The sequence below is a fragment of the Oncorhynchus nerka genome, linkage group LG28, assembly GCF_034236695.1.
Source record: "Oncorhynchus nerka isolate Pitt River linkage group LG28, Oner_Uvic_2.0, whole genome shotgun sequence".
NCBI lineage: Eukaryota > Metazoa > Chordata > Actinopteri > Salmoniformes > Salmonidae > Oncorhynchus > Oncorhynchus nerka.
In genome coordinates, this window is record NC_088423.1 from 35,419,380 (window position 1) to 35,442,819 (window position 23,440).

Consider the following 23,440-nt stretch of genomic DNA (forward strand, 5'->3'; position numbering starts at 1 on the left):
GCTGCTGCCGGGTTGTCACTAGAAATCACAGCCACAAAGTCAAACATGGAAACAGCATCTTGCTTTTTGGTCTTAATTTGAGGTTAGGTTAAGGCATAAGGTTAGCAGTGTGGTTAGGGTTAAGTTTACGTTTAAAATACGACTTTAAGAATATACATTGTAGAAATAGGCGGGCTTTAGCCATAATGATGACTTTGTGACTGTGGCAATTAGTGAAGACCCTCCTGCTGCCCCACAAACACTGCAGCTGCAATCTCGTCTCCTCTCCTCCACGGTACTGTCTGTCGCACACATAGCCATGGCGGACAGTGCAAGCGAGAGCGACACGGACGGAGCAGGGAGTAGCTCGGCTACACCGATGTCATCATCCGCCTCAAATTTGACCAAGCCGGGGGTAGTCATTTCACAGTTTCGATTAGAGGAGTTAACTAACCGATTAGCCTCACTACAACAAGAGAACAAAGTTCTTAAAATTGAGCTGGAGACGTTCAAACTCAAGTGCAAGGCACTACAGGGGGATAATCGGGACCTGCGTAAAGCTAGCGTCACCATTGTGAGTAACTGGTGGTTTTTGTTGGTTAGCCTAGCTAGCTACATAAAAAAATCGCCTAACGTTATACACGCCCGTTAAACATACGAAATTGCAACCAGGTTAGCCAACTAACGTTAGCTAGCTACCTACCTAGTAGCGAAATGAAAGCAACGTAGTTATGCTTAAGAAGCTAGCTAGATAACTTAGCTAGTTTAGTGAGCTAGCATAGCTAGTTGGTTAGCTTGGTAACCCGTTTTGTTTTGGTGATAACTAACGTAGTTTATTAGCTTGCTAGCCAATGTCCTGTTAATTTGCAAACACCAATCCATTTGACAAATGGTGACAAAGAAGTTGGCGTTTGTATCCAACTTACGTTAGAATGTTAGCTGTGTCGTCTAAACTAGCCAACTAGTCCGCTATCATGAGGCTTTGGGTTCTCATCGTTATTTATTTTTGTGCTTAACGTTACATATACCCCTTGACACAAACGTTGAATTTATAATAAATCATAACCTAGCTAGTCCAACAACACCTAGTATGCCTGTTTAAGCATCAGTAGACTGACATGGATTTGATTTCCTCTCTCCTCGTTCCCCTGTTGTGTGCCTCCACCACCCCTTTTTCTGTCTCTGCTTTCCTCGCCATGACAGTTGACAGTACAACATGTTTTATAGGTAGTTCCTCAACGTCAGTCACTCATTCAGTTAGTGCAATAGGCTACTTCTTGAGTCATTGATATGGGGGGTGGACTAACTGCTTCCTCTCTAGCTGACAGACCTTTAATGCAGCAAATTTGCACAGTGCTATTCCCTGTTTTTGTTAAGATACTACTGCGCCAATTAGAAAGCCATCAGCTTTATGAATCCCATATTTTAGCGGAATACAGCTGTGAGCTGAGCAGTGTGGTAAAAGCTGACATTCGATTGGCAAAAACAAATCACTTCATATGTTGCCATTGTTACCCAGTGCAAAACATGTTAAGCATCCCATAACACATTTATGACAGGTATTCGGTGAGCCATTTTGTTGTGAATGCTGCACTGATATTTTTGGTACATTTTGTCCTCTGTGACTGCAGCAAGCCAGGGCTGAGCAAGAGGAGGAATTCATCAGCAACACTCTGTTCAAGAAGATCCAGGCCCTGCAGAAAGAGAAGGAGACCCTCGCCGTTAACTATGAGAAAGAGGAGGAATTTCTCACGAATGAACTGTCAAGAAAACTCATGCAAGTGAGTGACATCTGGAGAATAACTGACCCCGGGGCATTTAACTTGTGCTGAGTATTTGTCGCAATGTCAACCTAAGGTTGTGTGTTTGAGTCAAGAACCAACAGCATTGGTTCTTGACTCAAGTTATTTTATTAACTGACCTCATCACTACTCTAAATGACTCGACTGACTACTCCTATTCCTGGTTTAGGCTATTTGGTCTCTTTTGCAACTGACCCATATTTTGCCTCGGCTCCATTACTAATATGAGCTATTGACCTTTGTTGTACTGACTAATGGTTTGATGTACAAAGAAGCATGAATCTCACTGGACCACTCGTGTGTTTTAACAAACCCAGGTTAAAGGTCAGACAGTCTAGAGGCTCTTGTTATCTGGCCTGTTTCATAACATAAAACAGGCCCACTTCTGTTCCTATACTTTAGTGTCAACGGACGCTCCTTAGCACATGTTCCCCTCACCAAGTGTCGTCATAAAACATGGACTTGTCTAACATACTTTTCCCCATGAATTTCATGTCAGTGGCCTGCACCAGGCTAGAACAACAATGCTAATGTGGATTTGAACTAGCAACCCTGTTCTAACACACCCCAGGCTTCAACAGTAAATAGTGGTTCATAGTATTAGTATTTTCAGTGGTATAGGCTACTACTATAAGGACAAGGCTGCCTCTATACCAGGGGTGGGCAATCATTTTGGAAAGAGGGACACAGGGATTTCGAAATTCAACGGAGGGCCGCACCGATTTTTCTTTGACCAATTTGATAGTCAATCTATTTGCGGGCCAGAGAGAGGGCAGTTATTTGAAAATAGATAGGTCAATTATAATTTGTACATACAGTACCAGTCAAAAGTTTGGACACACCTACTCATTCAAGGGTTTTTCTACATTGTATAGCATAATTGGCTAGCAGCATACCACTCTGCATCCCACCGCTGGCTTGTTTCTGACGCTAAGCAGGGTTGGTCCCTGGATGGGAGATCAGATGCTGCTGTAAGTTGTGTTGGAGGGACAGTAGGAGGCACCCTTTCCACTGGTCTAAAAAAAAAATCCCAATTCCCCAGGACAGTGATATGGGACATTGACCTGTGTAGGGTGCCGTCTTTCGGATGGGAAGTTAAACTGGTGTCCTGACTCTGTGGCCACTAAAGGGCTCAAGGTACTTATCGTTAACCCTGGTGTCCTGGCAAAGTTCCCAATCTGGCCCTCATACCATCATGGTCACCTAATCCTCCCCAGTTTACAATTGGCTCATTCATCCCCCCCTCCTCTCCCCTGTAACTATTCCCCAGGTCGTTGAGGTCAATGAGAATGTGTTCTCAGTCAACTTACCGGGTTACATAAAAAAGAATAGTGCAGACATCAACTATGAAATAGCACAAATGGAATCATGTAGTAACCAAAAGGTGTTATACAATTCAAAACATATTTGAGATTCTTCAAAGTAGCCACCCTTTGCCTTGATGACAGCTTTGCACACTCTTGGCATTCTCTCAACCAGCTCCATGAGGAATGCTTGAAGGATTTCCCACATGCTGAGCACTTGTTGGCTGCTTTTCCTTCACTCTGTGGTCCAACTCATCCGAAACCATCTCAATTGGGTTGAGGTCGGGTGATTGTGGAGGCCAGGTCATCTGATGCAGCACTCCATCACTCTCCTTCTTGGTCAAATAGCCCTTACACAGCCTGGATGTGTGTTGGGTCATTGTCCTGTTGAAAAACAAATGATAGTCCCACTAAGCGCAAACTAGATAGGGGTGTGTTTCGCTGCAGAGTGCTGTGGTAGCCATGCCGGTTAAGTGTGCCTTGAATTCTAAATAAATCACAGACAATGTCACCAGCAAAGCACCCCCACACCATAACACCACCACCTCCATGCTTCACCATTGGAACCACATGTACAGAGATCATCTATTCACCTACTCTGTGTCTCAAAAAGACACGGCCGTTGGAACCAAAAATCTCCAATTTAGACTCATCAGACCAAAGGACAGATTTCCACCGGTCTAATGTCCATTGCTCGTGTTTCTTCGCCCAAGCAAGTCTCTTCTTATTGGTGTCCTTTTAGTGGGTTTTTCTTTGCAGCAATTCAACCATGAAGGCCTGATTCACGCAGTCTCCTCTGAACAGTTGATGTTGAGATGTCTGTTACTTTTTATTTGGGCGTTAATCTGAGGTGCAGTTAACTAATGAACTGACACTCTGCAGCAGAGTTAACTATGGGTCTTCCTTTCCTGTGGCGGTCCTCATGAGAGCCAGTTTCATCATAGCACATGACGGTTTTAGCGACTGCACTTGAAGAAACTTTCAGCGGGTGTGAGTGGGTGTGTCAACTTTTGACTGGTACTGTACTTTGTATCTCGTTTTACACTTTAAAGTGGCACCCAGAGTGGATTTTTGAAGTCCCGTGCGGGCCACATTTAATCGGCTTGGCAGGCTGTATGCGGCCTCAGTTTTTGTAATTTTTGTAATAATGACAATTGCAACAATACTGAATGAACAATAAACACTTTTATTTGAACTTAATATAATACATATGGGCTTTTAGATGGGTGTTCTTAAGGTGATTCCACAGGTTGGTGGTATTTTTTGATTTAGCCGTTGCTGACCCCATGCTTACATCTTTATCACAAATAAGACACCTTGCTTTCCCTGGTGCCAATTCCATGTAATAGTCCCACACTGGTGCTCTGCGTTTCTCTGCCATCTGTAAAACACACACAGCTCTGAAGTGACAATGATACTGAAGAGTCTGCTTAGGAGACAAATACTCTCAACTGTTTGAATAAAAATAGTTTAAGTTACCTGTGATGAATGTTGAAAACAAACTGTCATTTCTATATGCAGGAAATCCTATTTTAATAATGGACATGGTAAGAATTGACTACCAAAGTGCGAGTCATAATTCCCATGACACCTTCTAGCAAAATCTGAAAAGCGGTTCCTTCATTCATTTATTCCATAGGATATTTTTAGATTCACTTAAAATAAGGTCTGTGTTTCGTGTAGGCTTACACCACCTTGCCAATTTTATAACTGTGTAGATATCCATAGGACAAGGTAACTGATCAGTATTGGCTAAATATAAGCGAAGATAAAAATAAAAAAAATTGTAGAGTGGATTTATGAAAATATTTTGACAAACTTTACCTTATCCTAGTGAGATTTACACGGGTATCAAAACGCCAAGGCGGTTAAGCCTGCACAAAACACAGACCTTATTTGAAGTAGATAAAGACATTCTGTATGGAAAACATGAACGGTAAAATAACGAAGGAACCCCTTTCAAGTTCAGCCGCGAGTTATTACATGAATTATAACACGTCGACTATTTCTCTCTAAACCATATACCTTTGACTATTACGAGCCTGCTGCTGCCTACCACCCTTCAGTCAGACTGCTCTGTCAAATATCAAATCATAGACTTAACTATAATAAACACACAGAAATATCAGCCTTAGGTCAAATCCGGAAACTATCACCTCGAAAACAAAACGTTTATTCCGTTCCGTATTTTATCTAACGGGTGGCATCCATGAGTCTAAATATTCCTGTTACATTGCACAACCTTCAATGTTATGTCATAATTACATAAAATTCTGGCAAATTAGTTTGCAAAGAGCCAGGTGGCCCAAACTGTTGCATATACCCTGACTGCGTGCAATGAACGCAAGAGAAGTGACACAATTTCACCTCATTAATATTGCCTGCTAACCTGGATTTATTTTAGCTAAATATGCAGGTTTAAAAAATATATACTTGTGTATTGATTTTAAGAAAGGCATTGATGTTTATGGTTAAGTACACATTGGTGCAACGACAGTCGTTGATTGATTGTTTTTTATAAGATAAGTTTAATGCTAGCTAGCAACTTACCTTGGCTTACTGCATTCACATAACAGGCGGGCTCCTCGTGAGGCAGGTGGTTAGAGCGTCTAGTTAACTGTAAGGTTGCAGGATTGGATCCCCCGAGCTGACAAGGTAAAAATCTGTCTTTCTGCCTCGTTCCTAGGCCGTCATTGAAAATAAGAATGTGTTCTTAACTGACTTGCCTAGTTAAATAAAGGTGTAAAAAAAATTGGGCAAAATCAGCGCCTAAAAATGCCGATTTCCGATTATGAAAACTTGAAATCGGCCCTAATTAATCGGCCATTCCAATTAATCGGTCGACCTCTAGCGCCAACCCAGACAGGAAGATCACGTCAGTGACTCAACCCACTCAAGTGACGCACCCCTCCTAAGGACGGCATGAAAGAGCACCAGAAGTCCTGTATCCACCTTCAAATACAGGCCTCTATGGCTGTGTTTAAACAGGCAGCCCAATTCTCATTTTTATTTTCAGTAATTGGTCTTTTGTTCATCTGAAGTTAGGGTCCACTGTATTGTAGTAATGGGCTAAGGTTAGGCTGTCAAATGGCGTCTAGCATTCAACTAAAATAGCTCATCCCCCTGTTTTATTAATTTGTTTGTTTTATTTTGACCTGATGATTGGTCGGTATTCGTTAGATATTTGCGAATTGGCCCTAATAAAACATATATCTACATAATCCATCACACAATCGTCTTATTTTTAACTATGTTATGAGCCACACCCTTTTTATTGGTAGACTGCCAAAGGTGGTTACTTTGGCTGCTTTGGGCTATATCTAGCTGTACCATCACCATTTCACAAGACATTCTTCACCAGATCACAATCAGAGACAAGCAGTACCAACCCTTTACCATCTCTATAACACAGACCAATCAACATGTAGCCACAGTGCTCCAATGCCAATCTTTTCAGTGGTTGCAATTACTTGCATTGATTTCTCCTCCCCTTTTCCTCCCACAGTTACAACATGAGAAGGCTGAGTTGGAACAGCACTTGGAACAGGAGCAGGAGTTCCAGGTCAACAAACTGATGAAGAAGATCAAGAAAATGGAGAACGACACAATATCAAAGCAGCTCACCTTGGAGCAGGTACAGTGACACTATAATGACACCACAGGCAGCTGGTGGCACCTTAATTGGGGAGTACGTGCTCATAGTGTTTGGAAATGAATGAATGGAATGATTTTAAAGGCATCAAAACACAATAGTTTCCATGGTTTTGATACCATTCCAGTCACCCCATTCCAGCCGTTTGTCTGAGCCGTCCTCCCCTCACCAGCCTCCTGTGAATGACGCCATGCGCAATGACATCGTCTTGGTGCAGCTGAGTCTATTCTATGAGGACAAAGTTTAAACATCACGTCAGCACTGCCACTTAAGAGAAAGTGCCATTACCGTGCTGGGGATGTATGTGTTTTTTGTGTGGGTGTGCATTTCTTTGTGCAAGATGTTCTGAAACTGAATCTCTTTTCTGTGTTCCCTTTCTTTCCAGCTAAGGCGCGAGAAGATTGACCTCGAAAACACATTAGAGCAAGAACAAGAAGCTCTTGTCAATAGACTGTGGAAGCGCATGGACAAATTGGAGGCAGAGAAAAGGTACGATTTTATTATGTAACCGTATATTCTTTAGGAGTAGAGTAGTATGTGCACATCTAGAGAAACCTCGGTGCTGGATTCAGTGAATGGTTGAAAGTAAACAAAATGAACCTTCATATCACTGTTGTATGCTCTTCAGTGATGATCTTTTATTAGGAAAGTAGTAATAATATATTGAATGGTTCTCTCCATCTTCCCTTACTGGCGGATCTGTTAACTTTGACAGAATCCTCCAGGAGAAGTTGGACCAGCCTGTGTCTGCTCCTCCCTCTCCCAGGGATGTTTCCATGGAGATCGACTCTCCGGAGAACATGATGCGGCATATCCGCTTCCTGAAGGACGAGGTGGAGAGACTGAAGAAGAGCCTCCGTACCACTGAGCTGCAGCGTGAGTGTCAAAGGCCGATGGTTAACGGTGAACTCATCATGACGTGACCTAGTTTTGTAGAAATCATAAAAATTCGTAAAAGCTTTGGTGCTCAAGAAGATCTACAGTCAGTTATTTTCATTTTGTTCACTGATTGTTTCACGTGATCTTAGAACACCAGTGGTAGAGTACTATTTTTACAGATACATATCTATCATGTGTTTGAAAGGTACACTTTAATTAAATTTGGGAACGATTAGTTCTACCACTCAAACAGATGTGGACACACTAGGGCTGACCCCATTTAGTCGACTGGTCAATTGTTTGGGTGATAGGCTGTTTGTTGACCGAGATTTCTTTAGTCGAGCAGTATCAGTCAAATAAATAATAATTGTATACAAGACACCTGTCTGATTTCGCGCCTGTCGGAGTGGACTGATCCATCGTGGAGGCCGTAGGGATGGCACAGTCCATCAGTCTAAGAAGTGTGCTGCAGAAATTGTATGTGGTGGTTATATTATGTAAGAACAATGGTGCCACACAAATAAAATAAAAAATATTATTTTATAAAAATGTGCTTTCTCCCACATTGGGTAGTGGTCGCTGTCTGCGATTCTGAAACGCTGTTGAATTGGCGGCTTTTCCTAGACCAAAGTAACCAGCATATTGCTGTTGAGAACAATGCGGCAGCAGCATAGTTAGGAGATGAGAAAACAGCCCTTGCCTTGATTGTCTAAGAAAAGTGAGGAGAGACGAAACCCCAACTTAATTAGGTCTATAATCAACTGTTAAATGTGCCGGGCTTTATAAATCATCCATATACAGTACCAGTCAACCGTTTACAGTACCAGTCAACAGACACACCTACTCATTCAAGGGTTTTTCTTAATTTTTTACTATTTTCTACATTGTTGAATAATAGTGAAGACTTCAAAACTATGAAATAACACATTTGGAATCATGTAGTAACCAAAATAGTGTTAAACAAATCAAAATATATTTTAAATGCTTCAAAGTAGGCACCCTTTGCCTTGATGACATCTTTGCACACTCTCACAAAGGAGTGGACAGATTAATGCCATTGCTCATGTTTCTTAGCCCAAGCAAGTCTCCTCTTCTTATTGATGCCCTTTAGTAGTGGTTTCTTTGCAGCAATTCGACCTTGAAAGCCTGATTCACGCAGTCTCCTCGGAACAGTTGATGTTGAGATGTCTGTTACTTGAACTCTGAAGCATTTATTTGGGCTGCTTCTGAGGTGCAGTTTAACTTATCCTCTGCAGCAGAGGTAAATCTGGGTCTTCCTTTCCTCTGGCGGTCCTCATGAGAGCCAGTTTCATCATGGTGATTGATGGTTTTTGCGACTGCACTTGAAGAAACTTTCAAAGTTCTTGAAATTTTACCTATTGACTGACCTTCATGTCTTAAAGTAATGATGGACTGTCATTTCTCTTTGCTTATTTGAGCTGTTCTTGCCATAATATGGACTTGGTCTTTTACCAAATAGGGCTATCTTCTGTATACCACCACTGCCTTGTCAAAACACAACTGATTGGCTCAAACACATTAAGAAATAAATAAATTCCACAAATGACCTTTTAACAAGGCACATCTGTTAATTTAAATTCATTCAAGATGGTTTATGAAGCTGGGTGAGAAAATACCAAGAGTGTGCAAAGCTGTCATCAAGCAAAAGGGTGGCTACTTTGAAGAATCTCAAAGCTAAAATATATTTTGATTTGTTTAACACTTTTTTGATTCCCACATGATTTCATAGTTTGTCTTCACTATTATTCTACAGTGTAGAAAATAGCAAAAAAATAAAGAAAATCCCTGTAATGAGTAGGTGTCCAAACTTAACTGGTACTGTGTATCTACAGAAATGAGACAGATCCTGCTTCTGTTGCCTGATTAAACACTCAATAGCCTACTTATTCCGTGAGCACCAAGCCTCACGCAACAATTTCACAAATTCAGCTGTTTTTAATCTTTGCTATGTTGTAATAAAGTCTTTACACTTGTTTTTTTAGACCATGGTATTATTTATAATTTATTCAGTCTTTACAGATTTCCAAATTGTCAAATTATATTTATAATAATAATAATAACCATCTTTCTGTGATCGCCTTGTTATTGTCATTATTATTATCATAATAAAAAGTAATGTCATCATCATTAGTAGGCTAAGTATAGCAGCCTTGTATAACCACCGGCTGTATGCCTAAGAGCACATCCTCTTTGGTCTTAATACTGTAACTTACTTAGGCCTGTATTTCAATACTTATATAGGCTACTGTATCAATCAATAATTTATTCGTTCATGTCATCACACAGAATACGAGTCATTCATGATGTAAAATGCAATCAAGCCTTTTAGTTTTAAAATAACAAAGCGACCATTGAATAATTAACGTTAACAATAAATAGGCCTAAACTGTTTCATTTAGAGAATTGCATTCACGAATGAATGCGACTGTTTTTAGTCTTTACTGTAATAAAGGATTTACAAAAAAACTAAACAAATGTTACAACAGACTCTGGTACGCTTATAATGTGTTGTTTACATTGTTCCAAACATATTTTTCTCTGTAATCTAACAGCACACATAATTTGCGCGCAAAGCTTGCGCCATACCTTTTTCTTGATCTCCTGTATTTTCAACAACTAGTCAAATTTATTCCACACATCAGACTTCCCCTTTACCTCCTGCGCAACCATTAAACATTCCCCCGTTTCAAGTTATTTTTCATGTCCTCTGCAGCCATTTTGTTGTCACGTGTTCAGAGTTTGCTATAACCAATTTATTTGTGATAATGATATGCTATAGGTCAGGCCCTATTGGTCACGTGCATGTGATGCTTACATGTGTCACGTAAAGAGAGCAAGGTTTTTATTTTATTTTTTTTACCTTTATTTAACCAGGCATGTCAGTTAAGAACAAATTCTTATTTTCAATGACGGCCTACGAACAGTGGGTTAACTGCCTGTTCAGGGGCAGAACGACAGATTTGTACCTTGTCAGCTCGGGGGTTTGAACTCGCAACCTTCCGGTTACTAGTCCAACACTCTAACCACTAGGCTACCCTGCCGCCCCAGGGAGCAGGGAATGTTTTTCCTAAACAAATTAGGTAATTCTTTAACATAACTATTCAGTCAGAATTGGCTGTAATTATGTTGCAGCTTCAGTAACGCGGACAGCGCTATACACACAGTTGATGTTCTTTGGTGGTTGCTGCAGCCACTAGAGGGAGTCGTCAGACCAATCTTTTGTTTGGTCTAAAGCCTTCTTGGACCAGGGCTGTGGAAAAAAATAATACTAAGAAGCTGATGAAATCATGGGCTTTGTTACCTCATAACCCTTTTTGTCATTAGAGACCATAAGTCACCTATTTCACCTATGGGGCTAGTGTTACTTTGAAACATGACGAACACAGTGTATTTGGGTGCAATAGCTGCTATACTATAGCAATAAAAAAGCACATTAAAAAAACACCAATGAAAGGCTAAGGAAAACAACTATTGAAGTGGTGCATTATAGAAAAGTACTTTTGGTAAGCACATTAATTATAATATTGTCTAAAATATTTTGCGTCTTTGCTCTCTCAGAACAATACATTGTTGTGAAATGACTCATTTCTGTGTAATGATGATGCATTTCGTTTTTAATGAAACTTTATTTGTCTGTCCCCTCCCAGACACAGAGAAGCGGGCCCAGTACATTGAGGAGGAGCGACACATGCGTGAGGAGAACATCCGTCTGCAGAGGAAGCTGCAGAGAGAGATGGAGCGCCGCGAGGCCCTGTGTAGACAGCTGTCTGAGAGCGAGTCCAGTCTGGAGATGGATGACGAGAGGTAGAAATGAAACAGCAACCCATTAAACACTCTATTCCAACTTCACCATCTCCAACCTATGTTTAAGTTCTATTCTACGGTCAGCCATGCATAGCCAAAAGTCAAATAAGCAACCCCACATTCTCACTTCCTCAATGTCACACTTGATACTCCAATGCTAGTACTTTCCGTTTCAGACAGCGAATCATTGCTCAAGCGATTGGGAGTGATATTTGGAGACATAAAATGATTGTCTAAACTGCTATTTTCCTCCCTCAGGTACTTCAATGAGATGTCAGCTCAAGGCTTGCGAGCACGGACGGTATCCAGTCCCATCCCATACACTCCTTCCCCCAGCTCCAGCCGACCCATATCACCTGGTACGTACAGTACAGGAATACCTTGGCCCACGTCCAACACCTCATAATTACACCCTGTTTTATGAATATTTGTTATGTCACTGGTTGAAGGAAGAGAAAGTGACACATCCATAAAGAGCACCATTGACTCTGACAGAGTTGTTGTATAATATTGTGTGATATGAATAGGTGTATTAGTTTATATTTAGTTACTCATTAAGTCATATTTTATCTATCGGTGTATCAGGAACTCTCTGTTCCAGTTTGATATATCCTTACTGATAATTGGATGAATTTAAGGTCACCTTGGTACAAGTTCTGTCTTGGTTGCTACTTGTTTTGAACATTGGGTTAACAGGTATATCAAAACAATAACTCTATTCTTAAATTAGTTCAATTCAATCTTATTTATATCCCTATCCCCAATCCCTAACCACATTTTTCCTTCTGAAAATGTCAGACATCATGTCAAGTTTGACAGCTTCTAAAGTTGATACCAATTGAGGGAGAAATTAGTTTGTTTCGTCCTTTGCCTGTAGCAAGTTACTTTTGAGTTTTCTTCTTAGCATATCCTGTTATGCAGAAAGAGAGCTCCTGCAACACCCAGGCTCAGTATGCCAAGCACCTCCTTAAAACCATGGTTCATGTTAACAGATCAGATTGAGTTTTTTTTTTGTCCAGGAAATGTTTTCAGGGGTATAATTAAAGGTCCAATGCAGCCATTTTTATGTCAGTATCAAAATCATTTCTGGGTAACAATTAAGTACCTTTGTGTTCAATTAAATGGTCAAAAAGATACAAAAATAGTTTCTTAGCAGAGGGCTATTTCTCAAACAATAATTTTGCTAGCAGTGTCTAGGAGGGTCTGAGTGTGGAGGGGAAAATGGAAAATTAGCTGTTATTGGCAGAGGTTTGGAACTCTTATTGTTCTAGCTAATTTACTACCTGGTGACGTCACCATGGAAAGCCATAACGCCACCCCACCAAAACAAGCTGATTTCAGATGGTGTTTTCAAACTTAAACTAGAAAGGCATTTCACACTATTATTCCAACCGCATAGTGTGGAACTATATGTAAAACACAGGAAATCAAGTATTTGACTGCCCTGGGCCTTTAAGACCATGGAGCTCAAGTTCCAGTGGGCTGCAATGACTGGTCGGTCTTCAAAACACCTTATTAGAGTTTTATTTTCCATTTTTTTTCAGTAATGACATTTTGGTACTTCATGATATTAACTGACTGAAAGGTTACATTGATCTCAAGCAATAACTGCAGCCGCCCCTGAGGATTAGTCTCTCACCTTGAATCACCCAATTAGGCCTACGTTACAACACTCTTGAGACAAACCACCGCCAATATCCAGTTCCATCTCCCATTCTCCAAAGAGCAACATTTTACATTAAAGCTGCTCCAGAGAAGTAAGCGTAAGGATGCTCCCTGGAATGACCAAAAATAGGGTAATAGGGTTAGATAAGACTCCATCATGGTAATTTGTCTGTTTATCTCTGACAGTCTGCAGTGTCAGACAGCTGGAGACATAATGAGAGAGTGTTAGCGGGGGCTGATAGCTCTGCTAGACATGGCCCTAGAAACGCTAAGCAGGCCAGGTTACCAAGCTACACTGTGTTAGGCTTCTGAGGCTAATGACCCAAAGTAGCTGGCTGGATGATCGCTGTGCCGTGCACCCAATTAGAAGTGTAAGTATAATGCCAGTTGTGGAGACCTAGTGAGTGCAGCAGCCCCAAATGCCCGTGTAATGTATTGATTGAAATGACCATGCTGTAACATGGTCAGCATGTTTCAACCAGGCTTTATGGTGTTTTCCAGTCACGTAGAGGTCCTTAAACTTACTTTACTCACATTCATACCAAGTACATGCCACAGAAATACAGTTGCAGGCAAATATATTGGCACTTTTGTTTCCCAGTCATCTCTACATGACTGGGAAACACCATAAAGGCTGGTTGAAACATGCTGACCATGTTACAGCATGGTCATTTCAATCAATACATTTCAATCAACACTCCATAACAGTCCAGTGTTTCTTCTTGAACCATTTCAGGGTGCTTTTGATGTATGCTTGGGGTTGTTGTCCTGTTGGAAGACCCACAACCTTCAACAGACACAGTTTTCTGACACTGGGTTGAACATTGCACTCCAAAACACCTTGATAATCTTCTGATGTCATGATGTATTGCAACAAATCAACCTAAGAGCATTATCAAACCTCCATGTTTGATTGTAGGGAGGGTCTTCTTTTCTTTGAATGCTTCATTTGGTCATTGGTAAACCTTAATTAATTTATTTACTTTTTTATTTTTTTTACCCCTTTTTCCTCCACAATTTCATGGTATCCAATTGGTAGGGCTGGGCGATATGGCCACCATCAGCAACCTTAACGTGTGTAAATATTTGTATGAACATAAGATTCAACAACTGAGACATAAACTGAACAAGTTCCACAGACTAACAGAAATGGAATAATGTGTCCCTGAACAAAGGGGGGGTCAAAAGTAAGAGTCAGTATCTGGTGTGGCCACCAGCTGCATTAAGTACTGCAGTGCATCTACTCCTCGTGGACTGCACCAGATTTGTCAGTTCTTGCTGTGAGATGTTACCCCACTCTTCCACCAAGGCACCTGCAAATTCCCAGACATTTCTGGGGGGAATTGCCCTAGCCCTCACCCTCTGATCCAACAGGTCCCAAACGTGCTCAATGAGATTGAGATCCGGGCTCTTCGCTGGCCATGGCAGAACACTGACATTCCTGTCTTGCAGGAAATCACCCACAGAACGAGCAGTATGGCTGGTGGCATTGTCATGCTGTAGGGTCATGTCAAGATGAGCCTACAGGAAGGGTACCACATGAGGGAGGATGTCTTCCCTGTAACACACAGCGTTGTGATTGCCTGCAATGACAACAAGCTCAGTCCGATGTTGCTGTGACACACCGCCCCAGACCATGACGGACCCTCCACACTCCAGAGTACAGGCCACGGTGTAACGCTCATTCCTTCGACGATAAGCGCAAATCCGACCATCACCCCTGGTGAGACAAAACCGCAACTCGTCAGGGAAGAGAACTTTTTGCCAGTCCTGTCTGGTCAAGCAACAGTGGGTTTGTGCCCATAGGTGATTTACATTTAAGTCATTTAGCAGACGCTCTTATCCAGAGCGACTTACAAATTGGTGCTTTCACCTTATGACATCCAGTGGAACAGCCACTTTACAATAGTGCATCTAGGTCTTTTAAGGGGGGGGGGGGAGAAGGATTACTTTATCCTATCCTAGGTATTCCTTAAAGAGGTGGGGTTTCAGGTGTCTCCAGAAGGTGGTGATTGACTCCGCTGTTGTTGCCGGTGATGTCTGGTGAGGACCTGCCTTACAACAGGCCTACAAGCCCTCAGTCCTGCCTCTTTCAGCCTATTGCAGATGGTCTGAGCACTGATGGAGAGATTGTGCATTCCTGGTGTTATTCAGGCAGTTGTTGTTGCCATCCTGTACCTGTCCTGCAGGTGTTGTTACACGTGGTCTGCCACTGCGAGGACGATCAGCTATCCGTCCTGTCTCCATGTAGCGCTGTCTTCAGCGTCTCACAGTACGGACATTGCAATTTATTTCCCTGGCCACATCTGCAGTCCTCATCCTTCCGTGCAGCATGCCTAAGGCACGTTCACGCAGATGAGCAGGGCATCTTTCTTTTGGTGTTTTTCAGTCATTAGAAAGGCCTCTTTAGTGTCCTAAGTTTTCATAACTGGGACCTTAATTGCCTACCGGCTATAAGCTGTTAGTGTCTTAACGACCATTCCACAGGTGCATGTTCATTAATTGTTTATGGTTCATTGAACAAGCATGGAAAACAGTGTTTAAACCCTTTACAATGAAGATCTGTGAAGTTATTTGGATTTTTACGAATTATCCTTGAAAGACAGGGTCCTGAAGAAGGGACGCTTATTTTTTTGCTGAGTTTATTATATCAAGGCATTTAAAAATAAAATAAAAATAATACATTAAAAAAATTGACAATATGACTGTATTTGACAGTATTTTTCGTTTTTGAATAATAAAAGTTCTACATTTGCTTTATGAGTAGTGAGTGATCCTAGGATGGCAACACATACATTCTAAGTGTTTTCAATTAGTCTTTCTCCATTCTGAATGTTTTATACTGTTCCATTCAACTTCAACCAAAACAAATTTCAGCACATTTATAATTTCTGCATTTCCTGCACTCAATTGCAGTGGTGGAAAAAGTACCCAATTGTCATACTTCAGTAAAAAATAAAGATACGTTAATAGAAAATTACTCAAGTGAAAGTCACCCAGTAAAATACTACTTGAGTATGTCTAAAAGTATTTGGTTTTAAATATACTTAAGTATCAAAAATTCAAATTCCTTATATTAAGCAAACCAGATGGCACCATTTTCTTGTTTTTATTTATTTACGGATAGCCAGGGGCACACTCCAACACTCAGACATCATTTACAAGCAATGCATTTGTGTTTAGTGAGTCCTCCAGATCAGAGGCAGTAGATGACCAGGGATGTTCTCTTGATAAGTGTGCCTTAGACCACTGCACCACTCGGGAGGCCGGTCATTGGTAAACCTAAGAAGACCCCACTGCTGAAGGAGACACAAGAAAGCCTGATTTGAACTTTTCAAAAACCCACCTTATCAAGCCTAAATCCTGGGGGAAATGTTCTGTGGACTAATGAAACAAAATTAGAGCTCTTTGGCAATACAGATCAGCGCTGTGTTTACTGATGACCAAATTAAGCGTTCAATGAAAAGAACACCCTCCCTACAATCAACCATGGGGGAGGTTCGATAATGCTGTGGCCTTGATTTGCTGCCTCTGGTACTGGGAGCCTTGAACGTGTGGAAGACATCCATTAAATCAGCAGATTAGTGTTTTGGAGTGTAATGTTGAGTCTGATGTTTAACCTAGTGTCCAAAAACGGAGTCTCCATTGAAGGTTGTCTGTCTTAGAACAAGACAACCCAAACACACGTCAAAAAGGAATGTTTCAATAAGAGGTTCTGGAGTGACCAGCGAAGAGTCCAGATCTGAATCACATCCATAACCTATGGCAATAGCTGAAAACAGAAGTTGGAGTGCACCCCTTAATAATTGAAGAATTAGAGAAGTTTGCTGCTGAAAAGTGGGCAAAATTGGCAGTGAAAAGGTGCAACAAGCTTGTTGAGTGTCTGCATTTATCTTGGCCCAAAGGCTGTTCAACCAAGTACAAGCTCCGGGGTGTCAATAATTTTGTCCATGCTATTTGTCTAAATAAAAAATGTAAACTTAGGTTTACAAAAATACAATTGGTTCTGCAATGTTGAAAATCAAATAACAAGGTGAGGGGACCAAACATTTTTTTTATTTTAAGTTATTTTTTAAGAAATAGGGAATTATTCAACAGAAGTGCAAGGGTGCCAATATATTTGGCTGCAACTGTACATGGAATTCAGAGACATAAAATACATTACAAACTAAATGACTTTGTCTTCTTCCAGGTCTGTCATACGGTAGTCACACAGTTGGGTTCACTCCCCCGGCCACTCTGTCCAGAGCCGCCATCTCCCACTTCAACGCCCCAGCCCTGCACATCCACGGAGGATCCTCCCACTGCGTAGCGGTGAGTCTGCTTTACTCCTATCACACCACCAATGGGCATCCAGTCTGCTTTACTCCTATCACACCACCAATGGGCATCCAAACTAGCAAGACTAAGCTATATAAGCTGCACCATGAAAAATAATGGGGTTGATGTGTAGATGGATGAATGCCAGTTATTCTCTAAAATGGCGCAGACAGCATTATCAGATGGTACTAACACAAAAATGTCCCGGATCTAGATATCATGGGAGTGTTGTCGTGTACATTGATCCTTGCTGAGATGTAGCAATAGTGAAGAATGGATCTCCTACCAATACCATGGAGAAGGGCTGGTGTAAGTGGGCCATTAATCTTTATGGTGTGTATCTAATGAGTATCTAATCTGGGTCACATCTTAACTTGTTTGGTACAGTATAAAGCTCCTGTGTCCGTCATCTTACATGACTAACCTTGATGGTATTCCACGTATGGTAGTTTTATTTGTGTGTGTTGTTGTCGTCCCCCCCCCCCCCCAAGTTTTCTGAGGAATAAATACATTGTTGTTGGACATAAGACTGTAAAAACACTGGGAAATCAGCTCCAAGTTATATTCTCACGCATAAGAGAGTCGCGTGATCATATAGCAAGGTTTGAAATAATTGTTTTAGTCAAATATTATATCTGTTTGGGATTATTTGTAATTATGTTCTGGACCCCCGAACATGTGCTCAAGAAAAAAAATGGTCCCCTGTTGAATGTAGTTGGTGATCCCTGGACTGTATGAATGTTCTATCAAATGAGGTCTTTTCAATAAACGGGCCAGGAGTCAGTCTGAGCCAGCAGATTTGTATGGTGTGCAGGGTTCTTTTCTGTATCAAAAGGGGCATATGTAGATGGGCATGGTAATGGGTGAGGTCTGCGCAGCTGAATTTCTCGATGGCGGAGTAGCGAATTGTTTGCATTTTAAAGTTAATTTAATGCGATTCTACATATTCTGCCATGAGCTAAGAGAATGTTGACATTTTTAAAGCTAATTTCCTGCAATTCTATGCATTTTACCATGGCTAATGCTGTGTTCTTATGCTCAAACATAATAACAATCAATACTGCTAAATTCATTGCTTGTGGAATTGAAGAATGCTCTTAATTTAAAAGCTTGTATTTCAGTTCTCACACCATTTGGCACAATCTTGTGGGACCTCCCTGCCTGTGTTTAATTGTCCTCCCAGTGCCTGTTATCAACTCAGGATGTCCTCTCCCAGTGCCATCAGGGTGGTAATGACTGTGGTGGCGGCAGGGATCAGCCCAATCTGACACAGCTCCCTGTGACCTGTGTCTCCCGTTCAACCACTCATTACCACAGGCTTTAGGAAATTCACTTTCCTGTTACCGCTGTTCAGGTCACTCTGTCCCATCATTCATTCCATTGCTGCGCAAAAGTACCTAGGAGCAGCCTAAGGGAATATGGATTAGCCTATTAATTGCAAATTGACACAAAAATATACCCAAGTTCTGAGTAGGAGTCTGAGTACGGAGTAGAACATTTTGTAATTACATCAGTGACTGTCTTCTGCAGACGCCTCCGGCTCCGTGTCAACATCGGCTCGGTTTCCATCCAATTGGCGACCAGATTTTCATGCAAATATTCAAGAATCTGCATTAAGAAAATATGCACATTTTCCCACCAGTGGTGTTTCCACCAAATGCATTTGTTGCGGATACAAATCGGTGTGTGATGTACTGCACACACAATTTACTTTTTCGCTTATATTTTCATGTACAGAATACAAATCTAAAGTTCAATATGTTTCCATTGCATTTTCAACTCTACCCATAGTTTTGTCCAAAAACTGTTGCGTTAAATATCAAATGTGCGCTCTAGCCAACAGCTCTCATATACAGCGGGGGTTGGCTAGTCTACATGATGAGATTATTATGGATAACAGCGAGAAAATGTATATTTGTTAAACAACAGTCAGTGATCGATCATCGTGTCACCAGAACACGACCCTCAATATTTATTGGAATGGAGCATCAAGATCACTGTGCACTTTCACCGCCCTGTTAAGTTAATTTATTTCATCTGTAGCCTAATAAACTGCATGGTTTTCCGAGTTGTAGTGGGAGGACCACACAACATATCATCGTGTTACTCCCAAGTTTACTTTGATATGATGGTTGTTATATCAATATTTGAGCATAACGGCATTTAACGCCATTTCTCGCATAATTGATTTTACAGTCACCAAAAGATCCCACCATGTCAAACAAACCAATTCTGTCGGCATTTATAAAATTGTACCAAAATTCCTGTTTCCATCACAGCTGCCGTGATTTTAAAATATATATTTTTTTAAATATATATATATGGTAGGACTTTACTTGCATAAAAACTGAGGATGTAAATGTGGGAGCCTAGTGTCTCTGTACAGTGAAGCCGTTCCCTGTGGTTATGGAGACCGGTTAAGTAACATTGATTTCCTGTGTCTGACTGGCTGCCGGGAGAAGTCACAGGAGTTCACCCTCCTTTCATCAGGTACTAGGTGCACCCTCAGGGTTGAAACAGTTCTTAGCTCAGAGATGACTTTGTGAGCTGAACACTGCTTCTTTTCAGTGATTTGCGTTTGCCCTTTGCAAAAGTGACACAAGCACTCTTTTTTTGTGTGTGTGTTTCCATGGTAACATTGAGTGCTCCAGAGATGAGCATTACTTTTTTTGTCAGCATGTGCCTCTGAAGTGTGTTGGTTTCTGGGTGGCAGCCGTCATTAGAGATCCTAGAGCTCATCAGTAGTAAGTGGTGGTGACAAGGTGCATCAGGCCAGCCACTCAGATACTCATCAAAGCCAGGGTGTATTCGCCAGCGCTTTGGCACCAGCAGTATTTGTTTATGACTCACCAATGCTCACGTAAGCAGGGGAACTGTTTACAGAAAGGTATTTGAAGGTGTTCGATTTAAAATGGAAGCTTTTTGAGAAGGGGTCTTTTTTTTGTTGATGAGAATTGATGTGACTGAGTGTTTCTTATCGCCCTCTGTCTTCCCTCTTTTCTTCAAAACAGAGGCCCTCCCCGAGAAGAAGCACCAGCCCAGATAAATTCAAACGTCCGACACCGCCGCCCTCCCCCAACACGCACTCAGGGGCGCAGCCTCTGCACCCGCTCCCCCCGCCAGCCCAGCCAATGGTCCAGTCCATGTCCTCTCCTGCAGCTATGTCGCAGCATGCAGCGCATCCCCCCTCCCAGCCTTAACGTGCTATGCCATGCTACACTACTTCGACAACCAGGGAGTTGAAACCCCACAGAGCAAGTTTCTATGAGCCGGCAGAAGACCTGAAGCAACATGGGGCGTTCTAAGGAATTTACTGACTTTAACTGCGCTTCTGGGATTTGTAGGCTGATATCTGTTCACCTTGTCTTGTACATGTTTGTTTTTTGCTTGGAACTGTTGACGATTGGAATTATTGTGGCGCTAACAACCAACACGTACGTAACAATGTCTTGTCGTGGTGTTTGTGGGCTGGGTCTGTTGGATCCCTTTCATGTCTGCAATACCACATTCCAACAGCAGTAATGTGCACACCCCACCCCCTTGTTCAAAAACAACATAATCAATTGCATCCCAGTAAGAATTGCTTAAGTCAGTAAGATGTATTGTAAAAGAAATCTCAGCTTTAGGAGTAACCCAGATATAGGGCATTGATGATGGGAGGGAGCTAGCGTAAAGATATGTTGACTTTTTGATTCTGAAAGACACTGCTTGCCACACTGCTCGTACAAAAAACACAAAAAAACAAAAGGATGGACAGTGGTACATAAACCACAGATAAATGTTGGCTTTTGAGGTATTCAAATGTAGTCTGAGGTGTTCCAATATATGTAGTCATGTACTCTTGCGTCTCTTTCTCTCTCTTCCACAGCTCTATCTCTGGTGTGGTTATAAAAGATTTTGTCATCCCTATGGATATTCCTCATCAGACAAAAACGTAATGCTCTTTACACTAAATATACTGATATAACATTCTACATGAATGGTACTGTTGAATGACATTTCTATGTATGATTAAAAGCTCTTGAGAAGATGACTCTAATTTTAGTGTGTTGTACTTTGTTTTTACAATATGTGGCAACTCTGACTGTTGGTAATGTTTTCAGTTCTATTGGAGGTTGTCATGTGTGAACCAGTGAAAGACTGACACTGTTTATCCTTCATTCTGCTCTCTTTTTTTATTTGAATACCAGCATTGAATACACACATAACCGTGGCTTATCTGAAGCATGCACTGTTCTGTAAAATCATGTGTTCCAGTCACACTTGTTTTTGGCATAAGCCTGAGCTGAACTTCACACAAGTTACGCAAGATGAACTTTTGGCACTAATAAAGTAATTGACTGGAAATTATATGTTCAAAGGTGTGAATGTGTTATTGTGTCTGTGTAATGTCCTTAATGTCTTGCCCTTTGATTTCCATGATGGTTTCCAGATCAGAGTCCTGATAACACACCCACACTTCCAACATTCCAGTGTTTTCTTGGTTTCAGAGAACCCAGGCAATTAAATCTTACTCTGGCTTCAGCCAAATGCTATCCTACTCTGGCGAGGAACTATGTTATTCCCAATATCAGAACCACTTCACAGGCTGTTCAGTAATCCCCTTTTCTCTTTTAGCCGCTGTGCGTGTGATACTGGCCTCATAAAAATAGCCTTGCCCGGCTTTCTCCTGTTACCCCTTAACACCCTGAATTCATTTTAAGTAGCTCTCTCAATAGCTCACCTCTCGCCCCTGGCTGTGCTCCCATAACCAAACGTCAAGTCCACTTGGTTCACACTGGTTCAAGCCAGTCAGGAGAGCGGCTTTTCATGACTCCACTCACCAGGGAGATCACTGTGATAAACGTTTATAATGTCATTACAATAACCCCAAGAACTGGGTGGGAACTTTCCTACAGAAATGTAGGCCTCAGGTCAGGGGTAGACCGGAGACTGACTCACACATTTGGGCCAAAAGAACAACCATTAAAACAATGTATGCGATAGCCATGTTGAAAGAGCTGTTTTCAGATGTGATATGATAGACACCTCTGTGTGTAATTTTTCATCATACAGCATAATGTTGCAGAGCTAAACAACTCAAACTAATCCAAGCAGGAATCCAGATTGGACTCTGAAAGGAGTCATGCTGTGAGACTGCCCTTTAATCTGGGGCTCTCGGAACCTGGTGGCAGAGCAAACACTGGCGTTTATTCACCCGTGGGGCGGCTCTGTTTTCAACAACAGACCCTCTCACCCTGATTGGTTTCATGCAACTGAACAGCTGGTTGCTGCTCTTGAGGTCTCTGTTTGTGTGAATGTGGACAGATGATGCTGCGAGACAGGGAAAATATTTAGCCTCCCTAGGTGTCAGTCTTGGACATCTTCCCAGAGTTGCTGGGAGATGTGTGTTAGTATCTTTTCCAACTAAAGTAATGAGGCATACATTTGCTAAAATATCATTCACCACTTCCCCTTTGACTTTTGAAGGGTCATGTCAGCAGCATAGTGGAGTTCTCCATAGCCGGTTTGGTCTAACATTGGTAGGCTACATCATGTCCAGAACAAACACAATGTATGTACATTCGGAAAGTATTCAGCCCCCGTGTATTTTTTCCACATTTCGTTATGTTACAGCCTTATTCTAAAATTGATTAAATTGCCTTTTTCCCTCATCAATCTACACACAATACCGCATAATGACAAAGCAAAAACACATTTTTAGACATTTTTGCAAATGTTTAAAAATATTAAAAAACATCACATTTACTTAAGTATTCAGACCATTTACGCAGTACTTGGTTGAAGCCCCTTTGGCAGCGATTACAGCCTATAGTCTTCTTGGGTATGACGCTACAAGCTTGGCACACCTGTATTTGGCGAGTTTCTCCCATTCTTCTCTGCAGATCCCCTCAAGCTTTGTCAGGTTGGATGGGGAGCGTCTCTGCACAGCTATTTTCAGTTCTCTCCAGAGATGTTCAATCGGGTTAAAGTCCGGGTTCTTGCTGGGCCACTTAAGGACATTCAGAGACTTG

At 41.5% G+C, this 23,440-nt stretch overlaps 1 protein-coding gene across 1 annotated transcript; it reads left to right on the forward strand.

Annotated features, from left to right (window-relative positions):
* The first annotated feature begins 47 nt into the window (after positions 1 to 47).
* LOC115113175 (coiled-coil domain-containing protein 6-like) lies at positions 48 to 21,776 on the forward strand. The gene is made up of 9 exons (XM_029640520.2): positions 48 to 553; positions 1,611 to 1,760; positions 6,591 to 6,719; positions 7,123 to 7,226; positions 7,453 to 7,613; positions 11,285 to 11,441; positions 11,700 to 11,800; positions 17,299 to 17,420; positions 20,438 to 21,776. The coding sequence occupies exons 1-9, from the start codon at positions 299 to 301 to the stop codon at positions 20,624 to 20,626; spliced, it is 1,368 nt and encodes a 455-aa protein (XP_029496380.2). The 5' UTR covers positions 48 to 298; the 3' UTR covers positions 20,627 to 21,776.
* Positions 21,777 to 23,440: the final 1,664 nt, after the last annotated feature.